Source organism: Peromyscus leucopus, chromosome X (assembly GCF_004664715.2).
Source record: "Peromyscus leucopus breed LL Stock chromosome X, UCI_PerLeu_2.1, whole genome shotgun sequence".
In the NCBI taxonomy this organism is placed as follows: domain Eukaryota; kingdom Metazoa; phylum Chordata; class Mammalia; order Rodentia; family Cricetidae; genus Peromyscus; species Peromyscus leucopus.
The window spans coordinates 69,965,887-69,987,329 of NC_051083.1; the positions used below are offsets into that span (position 1 = coordinate 69,965,887).

At 31.0% G+C, this 21,443-nt stretch overlaps 1 protein-coding gene across 1 annotated transcript in view; it reads right to left on the reverse strand.

Annotated features, from left to right (window-relative positions):
• Positions 1 to 21,443, reverse strand: part of Rps6ka6 (ribosomal protein S6 kinase A6) — a 159,594-nt gene that overhangs the window by 21,745 nt on the left and 116,406 nt on the right. Inside the window, exons 11-17 of the mRNA XM_028884583.2 lie at positions 11,478 to 11,584; positions 10,947 to 10,984; positions 6,414 to 6,556; positions 3,513 to 3,583; positions 3,216 to 3,304; positions 2,449 to 2,507; positions 147 to 249 (exon numbers count right to left, since the gene is read on the reverse strand). Of these exons, the coding sequence (XP_028740416.1) occupies positions 147 to 249; positions 2,449 to 2,507; positions 3,216 to 3,304; positions 3,513 to 3,583; positions 6,414 to 6,556; positions 10,947 to 10,984; positions 11,478 to 11,584 (610 nt within the window). The remainder of the gene's footprint in view (positions 1 to 146; positions 250 to 2,448; positions 2,508 to 3,215; positions 3,305 to 3,512; positions 3,584 to 6,413; positions 6,557 to 10,946; positions 10,985 to 11,477; positions 11,585 to 21,443) is intronic.

Here is a 21,443-nt window from a genome sequence, read left to right on the forward strand (position 1 = left end):
AATCAAATTGTAGCAATGCTGGATATAAGACCTACATTTCCACAAACACCAAACTAATTTTCTACAAACATATTTTTTACTGAAAAAGTTAATTTATTTAATAATTGCTAGAACAAAAGCCGTGGTTATGAACAAAAATGTATTACCTTTAGGTGTTTTGGTAGTAAATTCAGGATCAAAACAAAAAGTATCATCTGGTTTTCCAGAAGCAGGTCTGAAAGGAGGCTGGACTTCTCTTCTATATAATTTCTAAAGGTAATGTAGTAATGAAAAAACATTTACCATTTTAAAATTCATTAACATATGTTGGGCATTCCTAATACAACACCTAAAATTCAAATACTCTAATATCTAAAAGATTTTGAATGTTAACATGATAGCGTAAGTGGACAAGCTGTAGCTAAAAAACAGACACACTAAATTGTAGTATGAAATTATCTTTGAGTTGTATGAATGAGGTATATATTAAACACAAAGTAATTTTATATTACTTGGGTTCTAATGTCAAATTCATTCACTTCCTTTCATATATATGGCACACATATATACAAACTCAATACACACACACACATACATACAATAAATTCCAAAACCCAGAAAAATCTTAAACATTTTGAGACATGCAACCTAGACTCAGTTTGAGAAAACATCACATGATATTGACAATCAGAAGCCTTGAAATATTGACACAGGTTTCAGATAACTATTAACCAAATTCTGTAACAACTGAGATGTAATGTCCAAAATCTAATGAAGCCACTGAACATCTATGACATTTTAGTAATATAACAGCTTGCACTGTAAACAGGTAAAGATGTTCACTTCTGGATATCAAAAGAAATTCTCCCTAGAGCTATGGCCATACAAAGAATATCATAATGTAAAAATTTTGAGATAATTAACAAAATCAATAATTAGACTATTTTCATGAATATTACATCTAAAATAGTTTGTTTTCATATAAGATTAAATACTCTCTTCTTACTTAATAGTCTAAGTTCCTAAACTGTGCATGTTTTAAAAACACAGATGGGTAAACAAGATCGCAGCTGAATAAGATGCTCTGACAATCTCTTGTCCATAAACACACCAAGTGGAACTGCCATTCACTTACCAAGCCAGCTTCAACAGAGGTAAGGAAATGAAGCAAGTGATCATAATGCAAAATAAGGACTCATTCAAAGATAAAGGCAGGAAAGAAAACTGCATGCTGTTTATAACAAAGCCATTTCACCATTAACAACATGCAGAGAGTGAAAATGAAGTCATGGAGTATAACAGTTCATATCAAATGAATTGATAAAACAAATTGAGTGGCCATACATCAGATAAAATAGTCCTAAGTACTAAAAAGAGACAAACAAGGTCTTTATATAATGAGAAAGAGGTCAAGTCAGTAAGAAAACTGACACAACTAAATGTACATTGAAACTAATATTAAACAAATATATAAATAATAGTAGGTCTAAAGAGAGACCAAGCTCACTTGGAATAATAGGAAGTTCACCACTCCACTCAACCAACAAGACACAACCATGTTAAAACTTTCCCAATAATAAATGGACTAAACATATATCTACCAAAAATTTCACTGAATAGCTTCAACTAAGCACGGTGGACTTTCTCCAGAACAGACCATAGGACAGGCCATAAAAACAATTCTTAATGAATTTGGAAGCATTTAAATCACATAAAGTACCTTTTTCATAATAGAACAATAAAACTAGAAACCAGTAACAACATGAATTTTAGAAACTTTGTAAATTCAAAGTTTTCCAATATTTTACATTTGAACAATTAATGGACTGAAGGAGAAAATCCAACAAGAATTTGGAAAATTTGAAACTAATGGCAGAAACAAGTAACAAAAATACTACCTATAATGCCTATATTTAAAAATCAAATAATTTTCAAATAAATAACCTATTACTATATTTCAAGGAACTAAAAAAGTAAGTTCTTCTAAAACAAGATTATCAATCTCGGCATATAAATTAAAATATGGATAATTTAGCAGAATTTCTCATTGTTTTTATTTTATATCATCCACAAACTTAAGTATCTAAAGTTTTTTAAATTTAATTTGTTCTAATGCATAACAATGAACAATCTGAAATTAAAGAATACCTGGGTTTATTATTATTACTTATAAGAATCTGTCACAGCATCACTCATTTTTCCCTATCTTATCCTCTTCTCATCTACAGTAGAAGTATAACATTAATCATATTATAACAGTTACAACAAATGGCAAACAAAAATTACTATTTCCATACATCTACTACTTGAAGGTATTTCCAATCTATGTGATAACTATAATAAAAACGTCAGACTCAATATAAAATAAATGTATTATGTTTATCCACAGTCTCTATTTTGCCACTGATTCTCAAGAAGTTTGCTCATTTTAATATAACTTATTTACTAACATACTTATATTCAACTTACATTCCAGTCAATAGATGCAAAAAAACCATGTTTTTTGACTTCTTCAACTCCTTCTGATCCTATAATATGGAAATAATTTTAATGGCATCATTTTTTTAGTCTTTCTAATTGGATTCTATGCTATTAGATATAAACAAGACTACATTTTCCCTAGATTCCTTATAGTGAAATATCTATGATTTCTTGTCTTGTATCAATTTGTCCTTTATCTACTATTCATAAAAAAGAACTTGATGCACACAGCGAACGGTATAAGTCAAGACAAAATACCAAGTACTAAAATGTTTCATAACAACTACAATTTATTTAACTATAATATTAAACTAAGTAACTGTTATTCACAATTCAACTTATGTCTCATATTCATATACTATGTTAAACTCTGTAAAAGAGAAACTAGTACTGTAATTTTAACACAAGGACATAGATATCAGGATCTAGGAAAAGAACTTTGAAGTTTCTTAGAAGAGGCAAAATATTCACTCTCAAATATCAAAAGGGATTATCAATACACAGTAAACTGTTTTTTCAAAAGACAACCTATATGATGTACATGATACTACATGTTGAACAAAACTTTTCATTAACTAGACTATTTCATGTTTTAATCATAAGCAATTTATTTTATATAAATTACTAAAAGTCCACAATTCCAACATAAATATACAGTAAACATAAATGAAGTTAAACTAGAATATATAAAAATACAGTTACTTGTTTAGTATATGTAATACATTGTTATAAAGGTTAAAGAAGATTAATAATACCTAATCTATTCGCTGGATTTCTTTTGAATAACATCCTTAAAAGACTTTGTGCTTCAGCACTAAGAAATTGAGGCATTCCAAGTTTTGCTCTGAAAAACATTGTGAAAAATTTCACTTAAATTTATACACAATAAGTCAATAAATCTCAAAGTTAATTTTAAAAATTTAATGAGTCCCCAATATGTTAGAATAAGAGAAAAACACAAAAATAGTTTAAATCTTTGATGAAAACCACATTAAGATTTTAATACTAGAGACAAGAATTTTTTCCCTTTATAAAATAGTGTTTCTACTTACTTCAGTATCATATTCATGGTCTCATTTCTGTCTTTACCTTGAAATGGCAAAGTGCCAGTAAGCATTTCAAACTAGAAAATAAAATAACAACAATTTATTACAATTTAGAATACCTAATTACATTTGTTTTAAAACACAAGACTTATGGTACATGATTATTAAGTCATGCAGGATTCAGATGACAGTGGCTGAAAACACAATTAGAAATGAGAACAAGCCTGCTAGCCGAGTGGTGGTGGTGCACGCCTTTAATCTCAGCACTCAGGAGGCAGAGGCAGGCGGATCTCTGTAAGTTCGAGGCCAGCCTGAGCTACAGAGTGAGTTCCAAGAAAAGTTCCAAAGCTACAAAGAGAAAACCCTGTTTCAAAAAAACAAAACAAAACAAAAAACAAGCTGGCTATGTATATCTCTATTTAGAGTTCAACAGAGTTGAGCTGCAGCAGATGGAACCAACCACTTTTATTTGACTTCTAACATGTCTAAGTTCTCAAACTAAATGCAACCTGAAAATAAGTTGTTTAATAAACAAAGGTATTACTTAAGCAAATAATAATGGAAAAACAAAATGTGCACCAAAGGATCTGGGATTTACTAAGGCCAAGAAAAATTTTAAATAGTAACCAGAAATTCCTTTTAATCCCAAAACAAAAATATAAAAATTAAGAAACAGAATTCCAAAATTAGAGGTAAGGCTGGGGTAATGTCATTTATTCTTGAGTATGAAGTCAAAGAAATATATGTTCAATGCCTGCCTGAGCTACACTGTCAGTTTAAAGCCAGCCTGGATATCTTTAGAAGGGTCTTACCTCAAACTAATTTTTTTAAAAGGTCTTGGGACATGAGTCAGTGGTAGAGTACTTGTTAGCATGAGCAAGATTAAATCCAGTACCCCAAAAGGTAGGAAAAAAAAGTAGAACATAAGAGGCACATACACATGTTATGTTCGTGTGAAATAATACATTTTAAAAAAGAGACATTTGCCACATAGTTTGGATCCCCAGTACCCAAATAAAATTTGGGTGTGGCAGGCATGCATCCTTAACCTCAGCACTGTGAGAACAGAAACAAGTGAATCTATAATTGTACCCCTGGAGCTTGCTAGTCAGCCAGTCTAGCTAAACTGATGAGATACAGGCCCAATAAGAGGCCCTCTCTCAATAATAAAGTTAAGTTCAACTGAGGAAGACACGTTGTCAACTTCTGCTCTGCCCCCCAACACACACAAACACATACGTACACACACATACACAAACACACGAATATTCACCCAAAAATTATAGCACTAACAATTATATTTCAAACTAAAATTGACTAGTGGTTTTGGCGTCAGTCCCCTTTCATTTAAGCTGAACTCATAACCTTAGTTACTTTATGCATTAATGTCTCTTATACCATGACAATATCAAATTGGCTGCTCCAACCTCATCCTCTCTCAAGAATTACTTTTCTCACCCAAATCTATAGTAATAGTTTATATGATGGTATACTTACAAAACGGGAGAGAAGATCTAAGAATTCTACCTCCTCATAAAAAAAACTTGGTTAGGCAGCATCCCCCTCTCAGTGTTGTATTATCTTTTCACAGTCTCCAAATGATTCCAGTTTTTTCTTCAGTGTCCCTCTTTACTAACAGTTAACTTGTGCTACATGTCAACGCATTACTTCCCTATCAGTTGCCATTAGTTATTTCTACCAGTTTAGGTCTTTTATTAACCTACTATTCTTTCATATCCCTAAATTCATATGTAGAAGTCTATTTTAGAGGTATCATCATCTTTGGATCTTCCCCTTCATTTTATCTGTATCATTCAGTCAGCTACCAAGGTTAGTTATATGTTATCTGAAATGCTTTCAAAATTTACTTTTTCATACATTCTAATCTTACGAAAATATTGAAAGATTTTATTTTCCTGTTTCTGGCGATTTTTTCCCTCCCCTTTCCAATCTATTTATAATGCCGCCAAGGTTGCTCTTCCTAAAATATAAATTTCCTTCACCACCCTGATTCAGACTATAGTTGACAAATACCAAAAGAATCGCATGGGAAGTGCACAGGTTTTAGACCTGCACTTTCACCCTTACTCTTGACTCTAGTCAAACCGGTTTCCTGAAGACTTGCTAATCAATACGATCACAACAGTTGTTCTTAATAGCAATTAGGAAATTTTATCTATCCTTCAAGGCTTAAGTCCCACCTCTTTCATCTATATCAACTTTTAAATTAAGTGTTCTTCAAACTTTAAGATACTTTTGGACAGTTTCCTTAGCCAGATCTTGTATGTTCTGTAAATCGAAAACAACGTTGTGATTTAATTAGTTTCTACACTACTGCTTTCCGTGAATGCCTCCTTTTACAAGATATTTAGGATATGGCAGTGTCGTGTCATGTATCATTCCATGATACATGGGGGAAAATGGGTAATCAGACTTCCTAAGAAAACTGCTGAGACTCAAGTATAAACTAATATAGTATCCCCTGTATTTAGAATTTATATAAATGCCCCTTTATTAGTTTCTGAGTGAGATAAAAAAAATGTTATAGGATACAAACTAAGTATTTCTAGGACAGGTGTGAAACAATTGGACAAATAAGATGAGATAAATTCTGTGATACCTAATAAAACAGCATATAAGTGTTGGTAAGAGCTAGAGTCACCCAGAAGTTTTCTAAAATTCAGATGCAAATAGTTTATATAGAAATCTTGCCATTTACCTTTTTGTAGCAATATTAAAAGGAAGACATTAAAACCCAGACCTTATTGCTTGCCAATCACAACACTGTAAACATTAGTCACGAATTATCAGAAGAAACCTTTTCTGAGCTGACACAGAAATTTAACTGAAAATCCTAAATAGTATTAACCATATATTGATATAATGAAGGAAAATAATACAGCTTACCATAAGTACACCATATGACCACCAATCAGCACTCTGAGAATGGCCTCGTCTATTTACCACTTCAGGAGCCATGTACTCTACAGTACCACAAAATGAGTATGCCTTCTTTTCTTGATCCACTGACTCTTTGCTAAGCCCAAAATCTATGTTACCAAAAATAGAGGTTGTAAAAGCTCAGGAAATAGGAAATACCAAAAGACAAAATAATGAATTAAATATTCAAACAATTTACTTTGGCCTAAATTAGCCTTTAGAAAGATAATTTGAAACAAATAACAGAAATCAGTCTATATTTAATGTTGAAACTCTTTAAGAATATTTAAAGATTGTTGAGGCAAATCTCTCCCTCAAAATATATTTTATCAGGTCTATAATTTTGAGGGATGAAAAATTTAACGAAAGCTGTCATATTATCCTAAGTATACTATAGTAATCTGTACTTTAAAAATACTACAAAAGCAGTTCGTATGGACAAACTTGCATTTGTGTCTAAAGCCTTCACAGAACCAATGGTATCAATATGAAATCAATATTCCCTGTAAAAGTAATAGAAAACTGGAAATTTGAATTTAAAAAGCAGTATTATAGTACCACTAAACACCTTGCCAATAGCTTATCAGCATACATAAGATAAATGTAAGATATTTATACTGAAAACTAGAAATATGGATGAAAGAAATGTCATTCTAAATAAATGCAAAGATATAGTGTGTTTATACACTGGTGATTCAATATTGTTAATTTTTTAATTCTTCTAACAAAGACCAACAGAATCAATGAAATGTCAATAAAATTTCTAGTAAGATTTCTTTGGGAGAATCAACAATATAAAAATGCAGTCGTTATATACTCAATTATCTGAACATGTAAAATAGTGTTCTTACATTGACTTTCTACTTTTTCTTATCATGTGGATCTGAGTAAACATTTCAGTGGTGGCTCTTGTTTTTTCCCTAAGTCCTGTAGTTTTTTTTTTTTTTTTTTTTTTTTTTTTTTTTTTTTTTTTTTTTTTTTTTTAATATGATTTTGGAAAATGAAGTGATTAGGGTCACATATATCTATCATATAGCAAAATTGGCTTCATTTCTGGTGAAAATGAAAAGCAATTCCATTGAGGAAGAGCAGCCATTTAAACAAACAGTGCCAGAACAAATTTGTGTATAAATATAAAAAACACATTGTATTTATATCATAACCGAACCTTAATTGAAAATGCATCACAGAATTAAATATAAAAGTTAAAACTACAAAAAGAAAATAGGGAATAAAATCTTTCTGATTCTGTGTTAGACAAAGATTTCTTGGGCCTGACATCAAAAGTATAATCCACAGAAGAAGAAAAATTTAATGCACACCATGTCATCAAAATAAAAAAAAAATGTGCTTAAAAATAACTGTGGAGATATTTGCAATTGTTCGCCGCTGCTGAGAGAGAAGAAGACAGCTGACTCTAAGAGTATAGTCTTGGTAGGTTGACTACTCTCCAGGGGAAAACCACACATCCATGAATATTTTGACAGTGCTAATTGGTCTTGAAGGATTTTTTTTAAAGGGGTACAATTTTTTTAAAAAGAAGGGCACAAACTTGAGTAGGTAGGAATGGGTGCATGGATCTGGGAAAAGTTGGGGGAGAAGGTTGAATATGATTTAAAAAAACTATATGAAACTCTGAGAACTAAAAATTTTAAGATACATTAAAAAATAAAAAACAAGACTATAGAGACATATTTGCATATAGCATTATCTACTGATTTGTATTTGGACCATTAAAAAAAAATCTAACATTAGCAAGAAAACAATCCAGTTTTTACAAATGGTCAAAAGAACTTTGTAAACATTTTTGTAAAGACATAAATACATGAAAAATGACAGTATCATTAGTCATTAGCAAAAGAAAAACATGTTGAGAGGTATGCTTTTTAGAATAGCTAAAATAACTATCACACTTTCAGTAGGTTTGGAGAATGTACAACCACTTTGGAAAAGAATCTGGAAGTTTCTTATTAAATATATACTTACCATAAAAGTAAGTAATGGTGTTCTTAGCAATTTACTCAAATAAAACTTCATAAATGCTTATCCAATTAATTAATTAATTGCTTATTATAGCTTTATTCATAATTGCTCAAAATATGAAACAAGTGTCCCTCGAATGGGAAACACCAAGACACCATCATAAATTCTAGTTTTTAAAACACTAGTAAATAATTTTAAAGAAAGCAAACCACTGAACATATTAATAAATATGTCCTAAGACAAACGCTAGAGTTAGAAGTCCTAGAAGTCCTCCATGCTCCACCTAGTCATCCCTCTCTAGTCCTCCCTCACTCATTCCCTGGAGAACATTCATCTTTCTAACTATCCCTCAAAGCTCCGCTTCAGTAGTATACCATGGTGGACTCATAGTGTGTGACCATTTTACCATAGCTTCTTTCAATTTAGCAACAGGTGTTCAATGTTCCTTCATGCACAGTAATCACTTCATATTGAATTTCTTTTTAAAATTTCATTTCCTTTAAATTTTTAATTGACATAAAATATTCATTAACAGGTTATGGTATTAAATGTGATAGTATATAGTAAATCAATTATTAAATTACAGTAATTAGCATTTTCATTTCCTCAAATATTTTAAATGTGTTAGAATCTTCTAAATCTCCTGTGGTATACTTAATTGAATGCTATAGGACATTAAAATTACTTTCTCCCCTCTAAAAAAGGAAAATAGAGTTAAGGATTCATCACCAGAAGGATCAGAACAATGAGTTTTACTGTATGCAAACTACTCCCAATTTCCAAAATGAAAAAAATATAATCCCAACGCTATTCTCTTCAGTTAATTTCGGCTCTCAAAACTGAATTCCAAACCATGTTCAATATTTTCATTTCAACAATCACTTAAATAAGTTTGTGATCTTATTAAACTACTATCTCCATTTTCTTCATTTCAGACATAATGCATGCCTGTAATTAGAGCACTTAGAATACAAAGGCAGGAGCTCTACAAGTTCCTGTCTCAAAACATATATATGGAAGAGATGGAACAGGATATATTTGAAGCACTTGGAGGTGTGTACTCTCACCTTCATGTTTACTTCAGTCTACAAAGTAACAGCTTGAACCTTTTTTTTTGATATTTCATAAGAAACAAAAGGTTTATTTTATATATATTTCAAAATAAATGTATAATATACTGTGTTGTATTATATGCCTATGTATATAGGAATGGTTTATATTACAATACCATTCAGTTCTACATATCAGTCACGGGTTCCCCTATTCTCCCCCTCCCACCCCCTCCCCTTACCCTCAGCTCATCCCCCATTCCCACCTCCTCCAGAGCAAATCCTCCCATGAGGACTGCGATCAACCTGGTAGACTTAGTCCAGGCAGGCCCAGTCCTTTCCTCCTAGACTGAGCCAAGTGTCCCTGCATAAGTCCCAGGTTTCAAACAGCCAACTCATGCAATGAGCACAGGACTTGGTCCCACCGCCTAGTTGCCTTTCAAACTGATCAAGCCAATCAACTGTCTCACCTATTCAGAGGGCCTGATCCAGCTGGGGGCCCCTCAGCCTTTGGTTCATAGTTCATGTGTTTCCATTCATTAGGCTATTTTTTTCAATAATTGAGTAAAACCGAAATTTATTATAAGCCACAGTCGTCCTAGGGACCTCCATGCTATATATATAACCTCCATGGTTCTATGGGTTGTGGTCTGATTGTTCTTTATTTTATATCTAGAATCCACTTATGAGTGTGATCCTTTCTTTTTACACTGATACATTATATTCCATAATTTAGAGTGACTTAACTTTAAAACATTGCCAATTCAAACTTCTTTGTAAAAAATACATCTTCATTTTCTTTGTTATAGCTTTCCAAAACTTAAACATAGAATTTACTATGTACTGAAAACACATGTAACTTTTTGAGATTAACTCACTCAATATAATGCCTTTGTCATCTACCTAAATTATTGGGAAATCAATGGTTCCAGCCTTTAATTGCTCAGTAGCCCATCACAAGGAAATAACACATGGGTTGTTTATTTATTAACCCCTTAAAAACATTAAGGTCGCTTCCAGTCTTGACCTATTGTAAACAGATGTCCTGAGAAGTGCAAATATCAAATGGCTCCATAAAACTGTGTTATATAATACTCAAAATAACAAAATCATTGAGATATAGAACAGAAAATTTACTGAAAAGTTAGGGATATATAGGAGTTTATCACTATTTTTTTTTCAGATGTGACAAGTACTTAGTCAATTCCTTCAGTATAGAATAAAACTAAAATCTACTATTTTTACCTAAAATAATTTTAATTAGTACAGCACCTCCACTGTAGAATACTGAAATGTATTCAGAATACACTGAAATTATGTAACCTTTAAATGAATCTTAATGAACTAAAGACACAAAATGCAACTTAAATAAAGCCCAAAACAGATTGTAGGTTTAGAAAAATATGTACCAGAATGATGAAAAATAGTTAAATAATAGGCTCAATAGTATATAAGAAAATATGCATACCTGTTAACTTGATATGTCCTATTTCATCAAGCAAGATGCTGTAAATAAAAATTCATATTAAATATGATAAAAACCAAATACATAAAAGTGATAAATATAAAATTACTCACTATTTGATATACTGGGAAATTTTCAATTATTATTTTAAAAATAAAAGTATATTATGGAGATTATTTTAACAAGTAAATTTTATGTAACTACATCATGCATCAAAATTTCATATAATTTGTAAATGCTTAATAAAATATGACAAAATATATTTGAGTTTAAAAACTGTACCGTATATATATATATATATATAAGGATGGGGAGACAGAAAGGAACTTGCAACCAAGACTGACAGACTGATATCTGGCTCCCACATACGGAAGGAGAGAAGACTCCCAACAAGTTGTCCTCTGACCTCCATATACATGTCATAGCATATACATGTACATGATCACACATACAAACACACACAATAAGTCAAAGGAAAAAAATCTTCAAAAGCAATATAGATAGCATAGATACAAATGGGAAATAGAACTTTACTTCTCTGGCTTCAGGTCTCTATATACAATTCCCAATCGATGGAGATGATCCAAAGCCAGGGCCAACTCTGCAAGGTAGAATTTCACATCTTCTTCTGTAAAAAGAACCTAAAATAAAAGAGTAATTCATCACTTGATATTTCTTCTAATATGTACTTTTTAATTTACTTCTTTTAAAACAAGTAGACAGAAAAATCTGGGCATATAGTAAGAAAATAGACATAGTTAAATCTTATTTTATTGGTACAGCCATTAAGTATACCAGAGAAATTTTCTAGATAAATGATAGGTCTTTAAAAATTCTTCTCTTTAAAAATATTAGCAATTTATGTATTAATTCTTTCTGAAACACATTTTGCTTATATATCATCTTACATTAAATGCTCTTCAAAAAATTTGGGGTTTTAATGAGTCTTTTTAAATTTGGTACACTGCACTGGCATAGTGGCTGTGCTCACACAGAGTAATTGAAGTATTAGGGCTATTTTGTTTTTATACTCGTACTTCCATTTTTCCTACACTTCTCTGTTGCCACCTATTCTCAGTAATTTCACATTTAGTTCCACTAACTCTAAGCTTCTAAATCTACCACTACAAGTTGTAAAATTAATAAACCTTTTATCAAAATTATAAGCTTACATCTGACCTAAAAGGGATCCACCTCTTCTCACCTGTAAGTAAATTTTATGAATTTAATGACAATGGATTTCTCAATCTTTGTGTGTTAGGAAATAAAGACGTTAAGACAAATTGAAAAGCAAATGAAACTTGAAGTCAGAATTAGAGGTTCAGCATCAGATATGCCATTTAACATTCTGGACCTGAGTTTTTAAATTTTTAAAATAAAACAGTATCTACAATATTTAACTAAGAACATTGTTTTAAGAATCAAATTCATTTAAACGTACCCAAAAGTGCAACTGTATGGTGTTATTAGTACAGGTACATATCTTCATTCATAACTGAGTATTTAATCTTTACACACATATGTAACTACTCAATCACTAGACATTAGTTATCAAGGGTTTTCAGATTGGCCAAAATACTTTTTTTCTAGAAACATGCTATTTTCACTAAAGAAATCTGGATTATTTGAAAGGCTCAAATTTGAATAAAATACCACACAGTTAAAGTCAACTTGCCCATTTAAATTATAGTCACTGTATTTCACAATGCAGATTCATGCTACTACTAAAACTGAAGAAAATGAAGAGTTAATATTATTTGTTGTCTAAGTTTCAGGGATATTTCTTTGAATACTCTAATGGTAAAAGTATAAGAACATCAGTTTCAACTTCTTATTATGAATAAAAGTACTTGTTACTCATTTAACTTCTGTGGAAGAACAATCAAAATGTTCACTGAAACCTAACACATGACAAAACTCCAAATACTACTTATAATTTTGAGGAAGAAACACTGCCTAGGTTACTTACACATTATGTCAAACAATCTTATCCTGATGTTGTCTTGGTAGAAAGCCTCATGATGGAAATAAATGATAAACTTGCTAAAAGGCAATTATGCACCAGACGCAATTAATGATGTGCAAGCACTACATATTCTTTCTGTTATTACACTCTTCCAAACAACTCTATACTGTACGATTATTAACATCTTACATATGTGAACAACAAGACTCCGGGTGACTAACTTGTCCAAAGTAACCAGTAAGTAGGAAGCAACCAGTAAGTAGGAAGCATAAGATCTGAATTCAGGAATACTTGTCCCAAAAATGACCTTTTCCCGAGAACCACTTCTATCTTACTTATAGTATATTTTCCCCTATGTTTCAGTTCACAATCAATAATGCTTCCATATTTGGTAATTATCCTCCTCATAAACCCCCCCTCAAAAGTGAAAAGTCCTCTAAGATTCCAGTACAAGGAAAAGCATTTTTAACCTGGGGCCTATTAATGTGTGTAAGGCACTATGTATGTTAAGATACTTGAATCCTTACTACATAGATTATACAGACATCTCCATTATTCCTACTTAATATTGTATGATAAGCATACTCCCATATATTTCAAGCTATTTTATGAACATTATTAAATAGATGCATATCAATCATACTAATTCACCATGATTTATCTAAATGTCCTCATTCTGGACAATTAGAATATTTCTAAAACTAACTCCTATAAATATTATAATATTCTATATTATAAATATATTAGTAAATATGCATAATTCTTTGTATTTTGCCAGAATGGATGCTTAAGTAATAAAACAGGTATTTACTGGGTCAAGGAACATAGTCTGGATTCCTGACATATACAATAAAATTACTTTACAATAAGGTTACAACAGTTTCCGTGCCCATCAGCAATTTTTTGAATACATTAGCCTTACTACATCTATGACAGAACCAAATTATCTTTTAATGAAATTTTTAATTTAATATATAAAAAAGAGTATAAAATTTGATTTGATTAAATTTATTCATAGGCCAAACAGTTTTTCATGTCCTGTGGCCTTTCCTGTTTTTTGAACTACAAGAAATTTGTTGTCTATTTCCTACTATTTTGTTCAGTTGGTATAAGCCCTTCAAGTATTAAAAATGCCATGTCTTTATCATATTAATTACAAATGTTTTCAAATATGTGCTGGTTTTGATGAGTAGTTCTTAATTTTATAGTCAAAATGATTTTATACTGTTTGTTTTTCCCTTTATTTTAAAGGGTACCAAATGTCTACTCAGAGATTAACTAAATACTCAACTGTATTTTCTTTTAGGATACAGTGATTACTTTTAAGATACAGTTTTATCATATAGATAAAATTTATTTGGTGTGTGATACAGATGGTGTTTTACATTAGTTTTGAAATATCTATTCAAATTCTCATATACTATTTTTATTGAACAATCAATCTTTTTAACATAATATATGATTCATCCTTTAGTCATAATTGTATGTTAAATAATATATAATAAGATTCATGGCTTATACAATATGTTCCTGATGCTGTGTTGAAACTATGATATTTGGCTTACAGAAACTTTAAAATATACACACATGTGTATACAAAAAAAAAAACAAACAAACAAAAACAGGTATAGTAGAGCACACCTGTAATCCCAGCACTTAGGAGGCTGCAATAGGAAAGAGTCTTTGTCACGACCAGCTGGCTCTCATAGCTAGACTCCTTCTCAAAAACCAAATGAACTAAAAGTACATTTTGAGGAAGTTTTATCAAATGACTTTTTTCTGGCATTTGTTTACTTCTCTAGATAAACTGTTAAACTACGCTGTAAATTTTAAACACACACAAATTTCTATTGAGAATCTGTCTGAAATTTTATTAAACTAATAAGTGAATTTTGAAAGCACTGTTAGCTTTAGAATAATGAATACAAGATTTTTTCTTGATATTAGCAAAAAAGAAAGACCTGGCTTAAAACTTTACGTGTTTATGTATGGATTTATTTGAGTTATGTCTCTGCATTTTGAGAGAGAAATTTGGGAGGTACTTTTAAAATGTAAGGAACAAGCATTATAAAATTTCTTAGTACATACTAAAATGAATTTAAAATTCTGTTTCTAAAGCACAAATACTTCAGTTTGGATTACTCAATTTTTTATTCACAAGTGAAATATAACCAACAATCAACTACTTATAATATGTTGCCTATAGAATTAATCACTGAATCAGTTTTTTAAAGTCTATTCAATGAATAAACTAATTTATTGTCTTTGGGGAAATGCATTTAAAATGCTTGCTCTTACCTAATATTCCAGACTTAGGAATCAAAACTTACTGACTGCATCTCTGTGCTAGTATGAGTTTAGATAGTCCCACATCGAAAATGGAGGTCTGAAGAGTTTAAAAGAAAATTAGAAATGACTACAGGTAAGAATTTTTCAAAAACATTTGTGACACTTCTATACTCTAACACAAAAAAATAATGAATGCTGGAGCCTTGATATACCATTGTCCTTCTACACTTTCTTTAAAGACTTTCTTTGGATGAGATTCATAGATCCTATTACATATTAAATTCTGTCCTAGACTACAAAATAAACACTCATGCATGCCAAGTTCTGCACTGGAGTTAGACAGATATAAGCCAGAGACCTTAGGCACTTAAGCACTGACTATCATCTCTAAGTACATTGTTCCTTTATCACAAGTTCCAAAGCTCTCCTATACTTAACATCATAAATTCTGTAAGTTAGATGGTGAAATACAGTCATCCAATTAAATCTCTGCTACCAGACTACCATTTAAAGACAAAATGAAATGGACAAGGACAAAAGCTATTTTCCTGCCAAAACATCCAAAACACAGGACAAAATGTATGAAATGATATTTCTTAAGACACTGGACATCTAACAACAAAAGACAGTGAGTACTGAGCTATATACAAATGTGGTATGCCCTATAATTTTCCTAGCTTACTACCTGGAAAGTTTCCAAGTGGTAGTGTAGAGAGGTCTAACTCAAGTAGAGCTCAGAGATTTTCTGAAGTAATTAGTTAGAGCCAAGAGTCTTAAAGAAGAAAATAATTCACAGAGGACTGAAGCAAAGGAAATTACACAACAACCTCTCAAGATATGTAATCATTCCCAAGTAATCAGCTGCGGATGCATAGTATTTAAGCATGAGGACACTATGCTGAACCAGAACCAAGGGCTATACAAAACAATCTATGCCACTCACATTGGGCAAGTGACAGTTCCTCTTGTATTTAGGTAGAGCAGGAAAGATCACACACACAGAATCAGAATAACCAGAAGGACTTTGTTTCAATAATAGATCAAAATTAATCCTGAATAAATGATGTTCATGTCCATTCTAACAAATTTTAAATTTAAAGGAGATATGAAACTAGTTCTAAAAGCATCAGTGTATTTCTAGAAGCACAAAAATACTCATCATCTAATACCTTAACTTTCACAAAGACTGCCAAGAAACAAGAAATTTCCAATCATGGATCAAAGGGATCTACCTGCCATCAAGGGAAAAATATAGTCTTGAGGGATTAAAAGAACTCACTAAGCTCAAAGAGATGAAAGCTATGCCTCATTTGGAAAGCAAGATAATATATCATTGTAAGTCAAGGATGTTGGTTAGAGTAATTAAGAAAGGTCACTGTTTGACTAGTGAGGAAAATTAACTCCATATTAAATGCTGTCTTAGTCTTAAATGAAACAAACTTAAATGCAAGACCTAGAGTTGGGGGTACAGCTGAAGTGTAGAGTGCATCCCTACCATGAGAAGCTCAATGTTGATTCTCCAGCACTAAAGATAAAAAAGTAAGATCCTAAATGATAAAAATGACAAAATATTTAGCATGTAAGAAAGTTAAATTCACAGTATCTGCCACCTAATACAAATAGTCATAACTATGTGTTGGTGCACACCTGTAATTCCAACACATTGAAAGCTAAAGAGGAAAGATTTGGATTCACATCCAGTTTGGGCTACACAATTATACCTACCATACCTTAATAAATGAAGGGAGGGATGGAGGGAAAAGAAAGAATGAGAGAGAGAGAAACAGAGAAAAGAAAAAATTTTGCAAGTATGTTGTCACTGAACTATGAAAGAAGTCATAGAAAATACTTAAATGTTTGTAGCTTTGCTTCTATAAAACTTTAACTTATAAAGAAATGGTCTGAAGATAATATATCCTTGATCCCAAGTCAAAAATTCATATTATAAAACCTAATAGAACTATACAATAACAAAGCAATGTTAGTTAATATTGCCAAGCTAGCAGAACTAAAAATGTAATTGTAACAGAATAACTGATTATAATGCATACTTGAAAGAGTTAGAAACACCAATAATAAATTATACTTACAATCTAATAAGTAAGATGGAAGATTTAAATACTACTATATCAAGATATAAAATTACATGTTAAATATAGGAAGTCTAATACCGTACTTTAAAAAATCACACATTTTCAGACTGGATAAAAATCAAGGATGTCATATTTACTTAACTGCTACATGGAAAAGTACAAGTAGTTTCAAGTGAAGACAGAAAAGAAGGTATACTGAGCTCATACAGCTATTTTAAGAGAGTCATAAGCTAATATTAATGCATTAAAGTAAATTATTTAATAATGATACCATTTCCTTATCAAGAAAGAATACCACCCATAAAAAGGTCCTTTAAAATTTTGGTAGAAATTAAAGAAATACACAAATCTGTAATTATAATAGAAGATTTCAGGTGTTTCTCAAATATAAAAACATGAATAGACATGTATCAAATGCTCAATTAACAAACCTGATCTAACAGACATTTAATGAACCTTTCACCACCCAACAGAAGATTTACAAACATATATCATGTTCGAAGGAATACAGTAAGTATAAACAGATTTAGGATTCAGGTCATGAAAAGGTATCCTTTATGATTACAGTTATATTGGGTTATGAAACAATATTAGAAATATATCTGGAAAATAACCACATATGGATAAATTAGATAACATGTTTTCAAATACCCAATGAGTCAAATAAAGGAAATTAGAAAGTATATTAAACAAAGCAAAAGTGCCCCATTACAATACATCAGGAACAAAATGAAAACAGTACTTCAAAAATTTGTAACATTAAATAGTTACAGAATAAAAGAAAGGCTTCAAATCAGTAACCTGTTTCCATCTAGGAACTAGAAAAAGAAAAAGCTAGTAACTACAAAATAGTAATAAAGATTAAATAAATGTAAATATAACAAAAATCAATAAGGCCAAAAGCTCATATAATAATAAGAAAAAATAAAACTGATAAACCTCAAGCAATGCCAAGCAGAACTATAGAAGAAAAAGACAAACTACCACCATCAGGAGTGAGAGCCATCCATAAATAAGGATTCTACAGCTATGAAAAAAGATAATAATGGAATATAATGAACAGTTGTGGCTAGAGTGAGAACTGTCTCATAGAGGCTCATGTTGTTGTCACTTAGTCCCCAGTTGTTTGCATTATTTGAAGAGGTTATGAACCACTTAGGACAAGAAATATTGCTGGAGAAAGTCTACCACTGAGGGCAGGCTTTGAGCATTTAAAGCCATGCCCCACTTCCAAACCATTCTGCCTGCTTCTTAAGTGTTAGTGACATGAAATCTTTCAGCTTCTTACCCTGCTGCCATGCCCTTCCCCCTGCCCCATCATTATGGGCTCTCCATCTGGAACTGCAAGCTAAAATAAACTCTATTAGAAGTTCCTCTTGGTCATGGCATTTTAATACAGCAAAAGCAACAACAAAATAATATAAAACCTATAGCTATAAATTTGATGAAACTAATAAATTCCTTGAAAGATACAAGCTAGCAGACAAACTCAATCAAAAAGGAACGATAGTCTTAAGTTTATTATATAAATTGACTTTTTGGTTAAGCATCTTGCCAAAAAGAACTTCTTTTAGCCAAACACCTTACCAGACCAAACTGCTTTCACACATGAATTCTATCAATCATTATTAACAATTAATACTTAATCTAAATAAGTTCTACTGGAAAGTTGAAGAAAAAGAAACTATCCAACTTAGGAAGCAAGAATTACTCTTTATAGAACAAACTAATAAATGAAGAAAACATGAAGCAAGAAAATAAATATTCCTTCTGAAAGTAATTGCAAATATGGAGAGATGGTTCAGCAGTTAAGAGCACTGGCTGTTCTTTCAAAGGAGCCACGTTCAATTCCCAGCAACCCCATGACTGGTCACAACTATCTGTAACTACAGTTCAGGGGAATCTAATATCCTCTTCCAGCCTCCACCGGCACTACCTGAGTGCGATGCCTAAACATACATTCATGCCAAAACGCCCATAAAAACTGAAGGAAAAAAGTTAAAAAGAAAACAAATTCGCACAGATCATCCAATAATATTTTAAAATAATTATTCTGGATGTCTATGGGGGATTCCTTCATAAATGCAAGATTGGGTTACCATTTCACTTTCATTTAATTCACTTTCTTTTAATTTCAAATTAATATGCTTCATTTAATTGACCATATCAGAAATTAATCAGGAAAAAAGTCTCAATTAAATGGATGTGACGGTTTGTAACATCTATTAAAACATCTTTCCACAACTTAATAAGAGATGGTAACTCAACCCAATAAAGTACACATAAATATACAGCTTTAAGTTTTAGAATGAAATTAAGCTTCCCTCTGTTTTGAATCACTAACAAGACAAAAATGTCTGCTTCCCATCAAATTTATTCAACATCAGAATGAAAATTCAAGCTAGTGTTAACAAGGTTATGAATAAAAATAAATAAATACATGATATCCAAAGTGGAAAGAAGTAAAGCACTTTGTTAAGAGTAATTAATATAAAAGCTTTTGAATCTACACAAGAATCAGCCAAAATATGTAATTCTACTAGATTAATTGATACAAGCTCAATATAGAAAAATTCTATTGTTTTTCCTACTGAAACTGAAATTAAAAGAACAATTTCACTTACATCATTAAAACAGGAAGCACTAAAAGATAAATCTGACAATAGTTGTACAAGACCTATATGCTGAAAATAACCATTGCTAAACTTAGGCAACTTCTAATGGAGTGGAAAGAGAAGCTACGAAGTCAATATTTTTAAATATCTATCTTGTGCAAACTGACCTACAGGTTGGATGAAATGCCAGTCAAAATCCAAGTAGGCTTTTTTTAGAAAGAAAAAGTTGACTTTAAAATTAATAAAGAAACACAAATGACCTATAAGAACCTAAACAATTTTCACAAGAAAAGCAAAGCTCATGGATTAGAATCACTGACTTCAAGATATATTCTAAAGATTCAGTATCAAGACAAAGGGCACTAACATGAAGATAGACAAATGAGTCAGTGAACAGAACAGAGGATCCAGAGATAGGCAGGCCTTCACATATATGAAATCTGATGTTAAATGAAATTACAAGAGAATTCAGTGAAGAAAAGATCATTCTTCACAACCGTGATGTTAGAAGTGAATACCTCTATGAATTTTAAAATGATTTCAGCACATACCTAAGTAGCCACATATTAAAATAACCCAAAATGAATTAAGAATACAAATGCAAATATAAACTACAGACTCCTCTAAAATACACAGGAAAAATCATCACCTAGAATTAGGTAAACATTTCTTAAATAGAATTATTAAAAACCATTAATTTAATGGGTAAATTATAAAGCATACTTCATCAAAATTAAGAAATTCTGCTTTCAAGAGATATGAAATTAAGAACAACCTACAAACCAGAAGAAAATATTTAAAAACAACATGTATGATAAGAAACTTCCATCTAAACTATATGAGAAACTCTGGAACCTCTATAAGAAAACAAATAATTCACTTCAAAATGGGCAAATGTTTAAACATTTTATCAAAGAAGACAGCAAATAAATGCAGGAAAAGATGCCCGATATAATTAGTCTTTAATGTGATGAAATTCAGAACCACAATTAAGTAACATCATATACTTAACAGATGTTCAAATTTTTTTTAAAAAGAAAAATAAAGACTGATCATACCAAGTGTTGGCAAGGATGTGAAGCAACTGAAATTCTTATTTGCTGCTGTTGAGAGTGTAAAAATTATACAAGCACTTTGGAAAACAGTTTGGCAATGTCTTTAAATTTAAAACATACACCTACCATGTGACCCAGCCATTAAACTCCTATATATTTATTCATGAGAAATGAAAACATATGTCAATACAACCATTTGTACATGAATGTTTACAGCAGCTTAATTGGTAATATCCAAAAACTGCAATAACTCAAACATTCATCAAGTATATAAACAAAACATGGCACATCCAAATAATGGGTACTACTCACCGATAAAAGTGAATGAACTGATACACACAACATGGATAAAGCAAAATAATTAAAATGATTTAAACCAGACAAAAAGAATGTGTATATATGTATATGTACATATATACATACACATATATGTACATATACATATATATATAAATAACGGTTTTACTTTTATAATCTCTTAG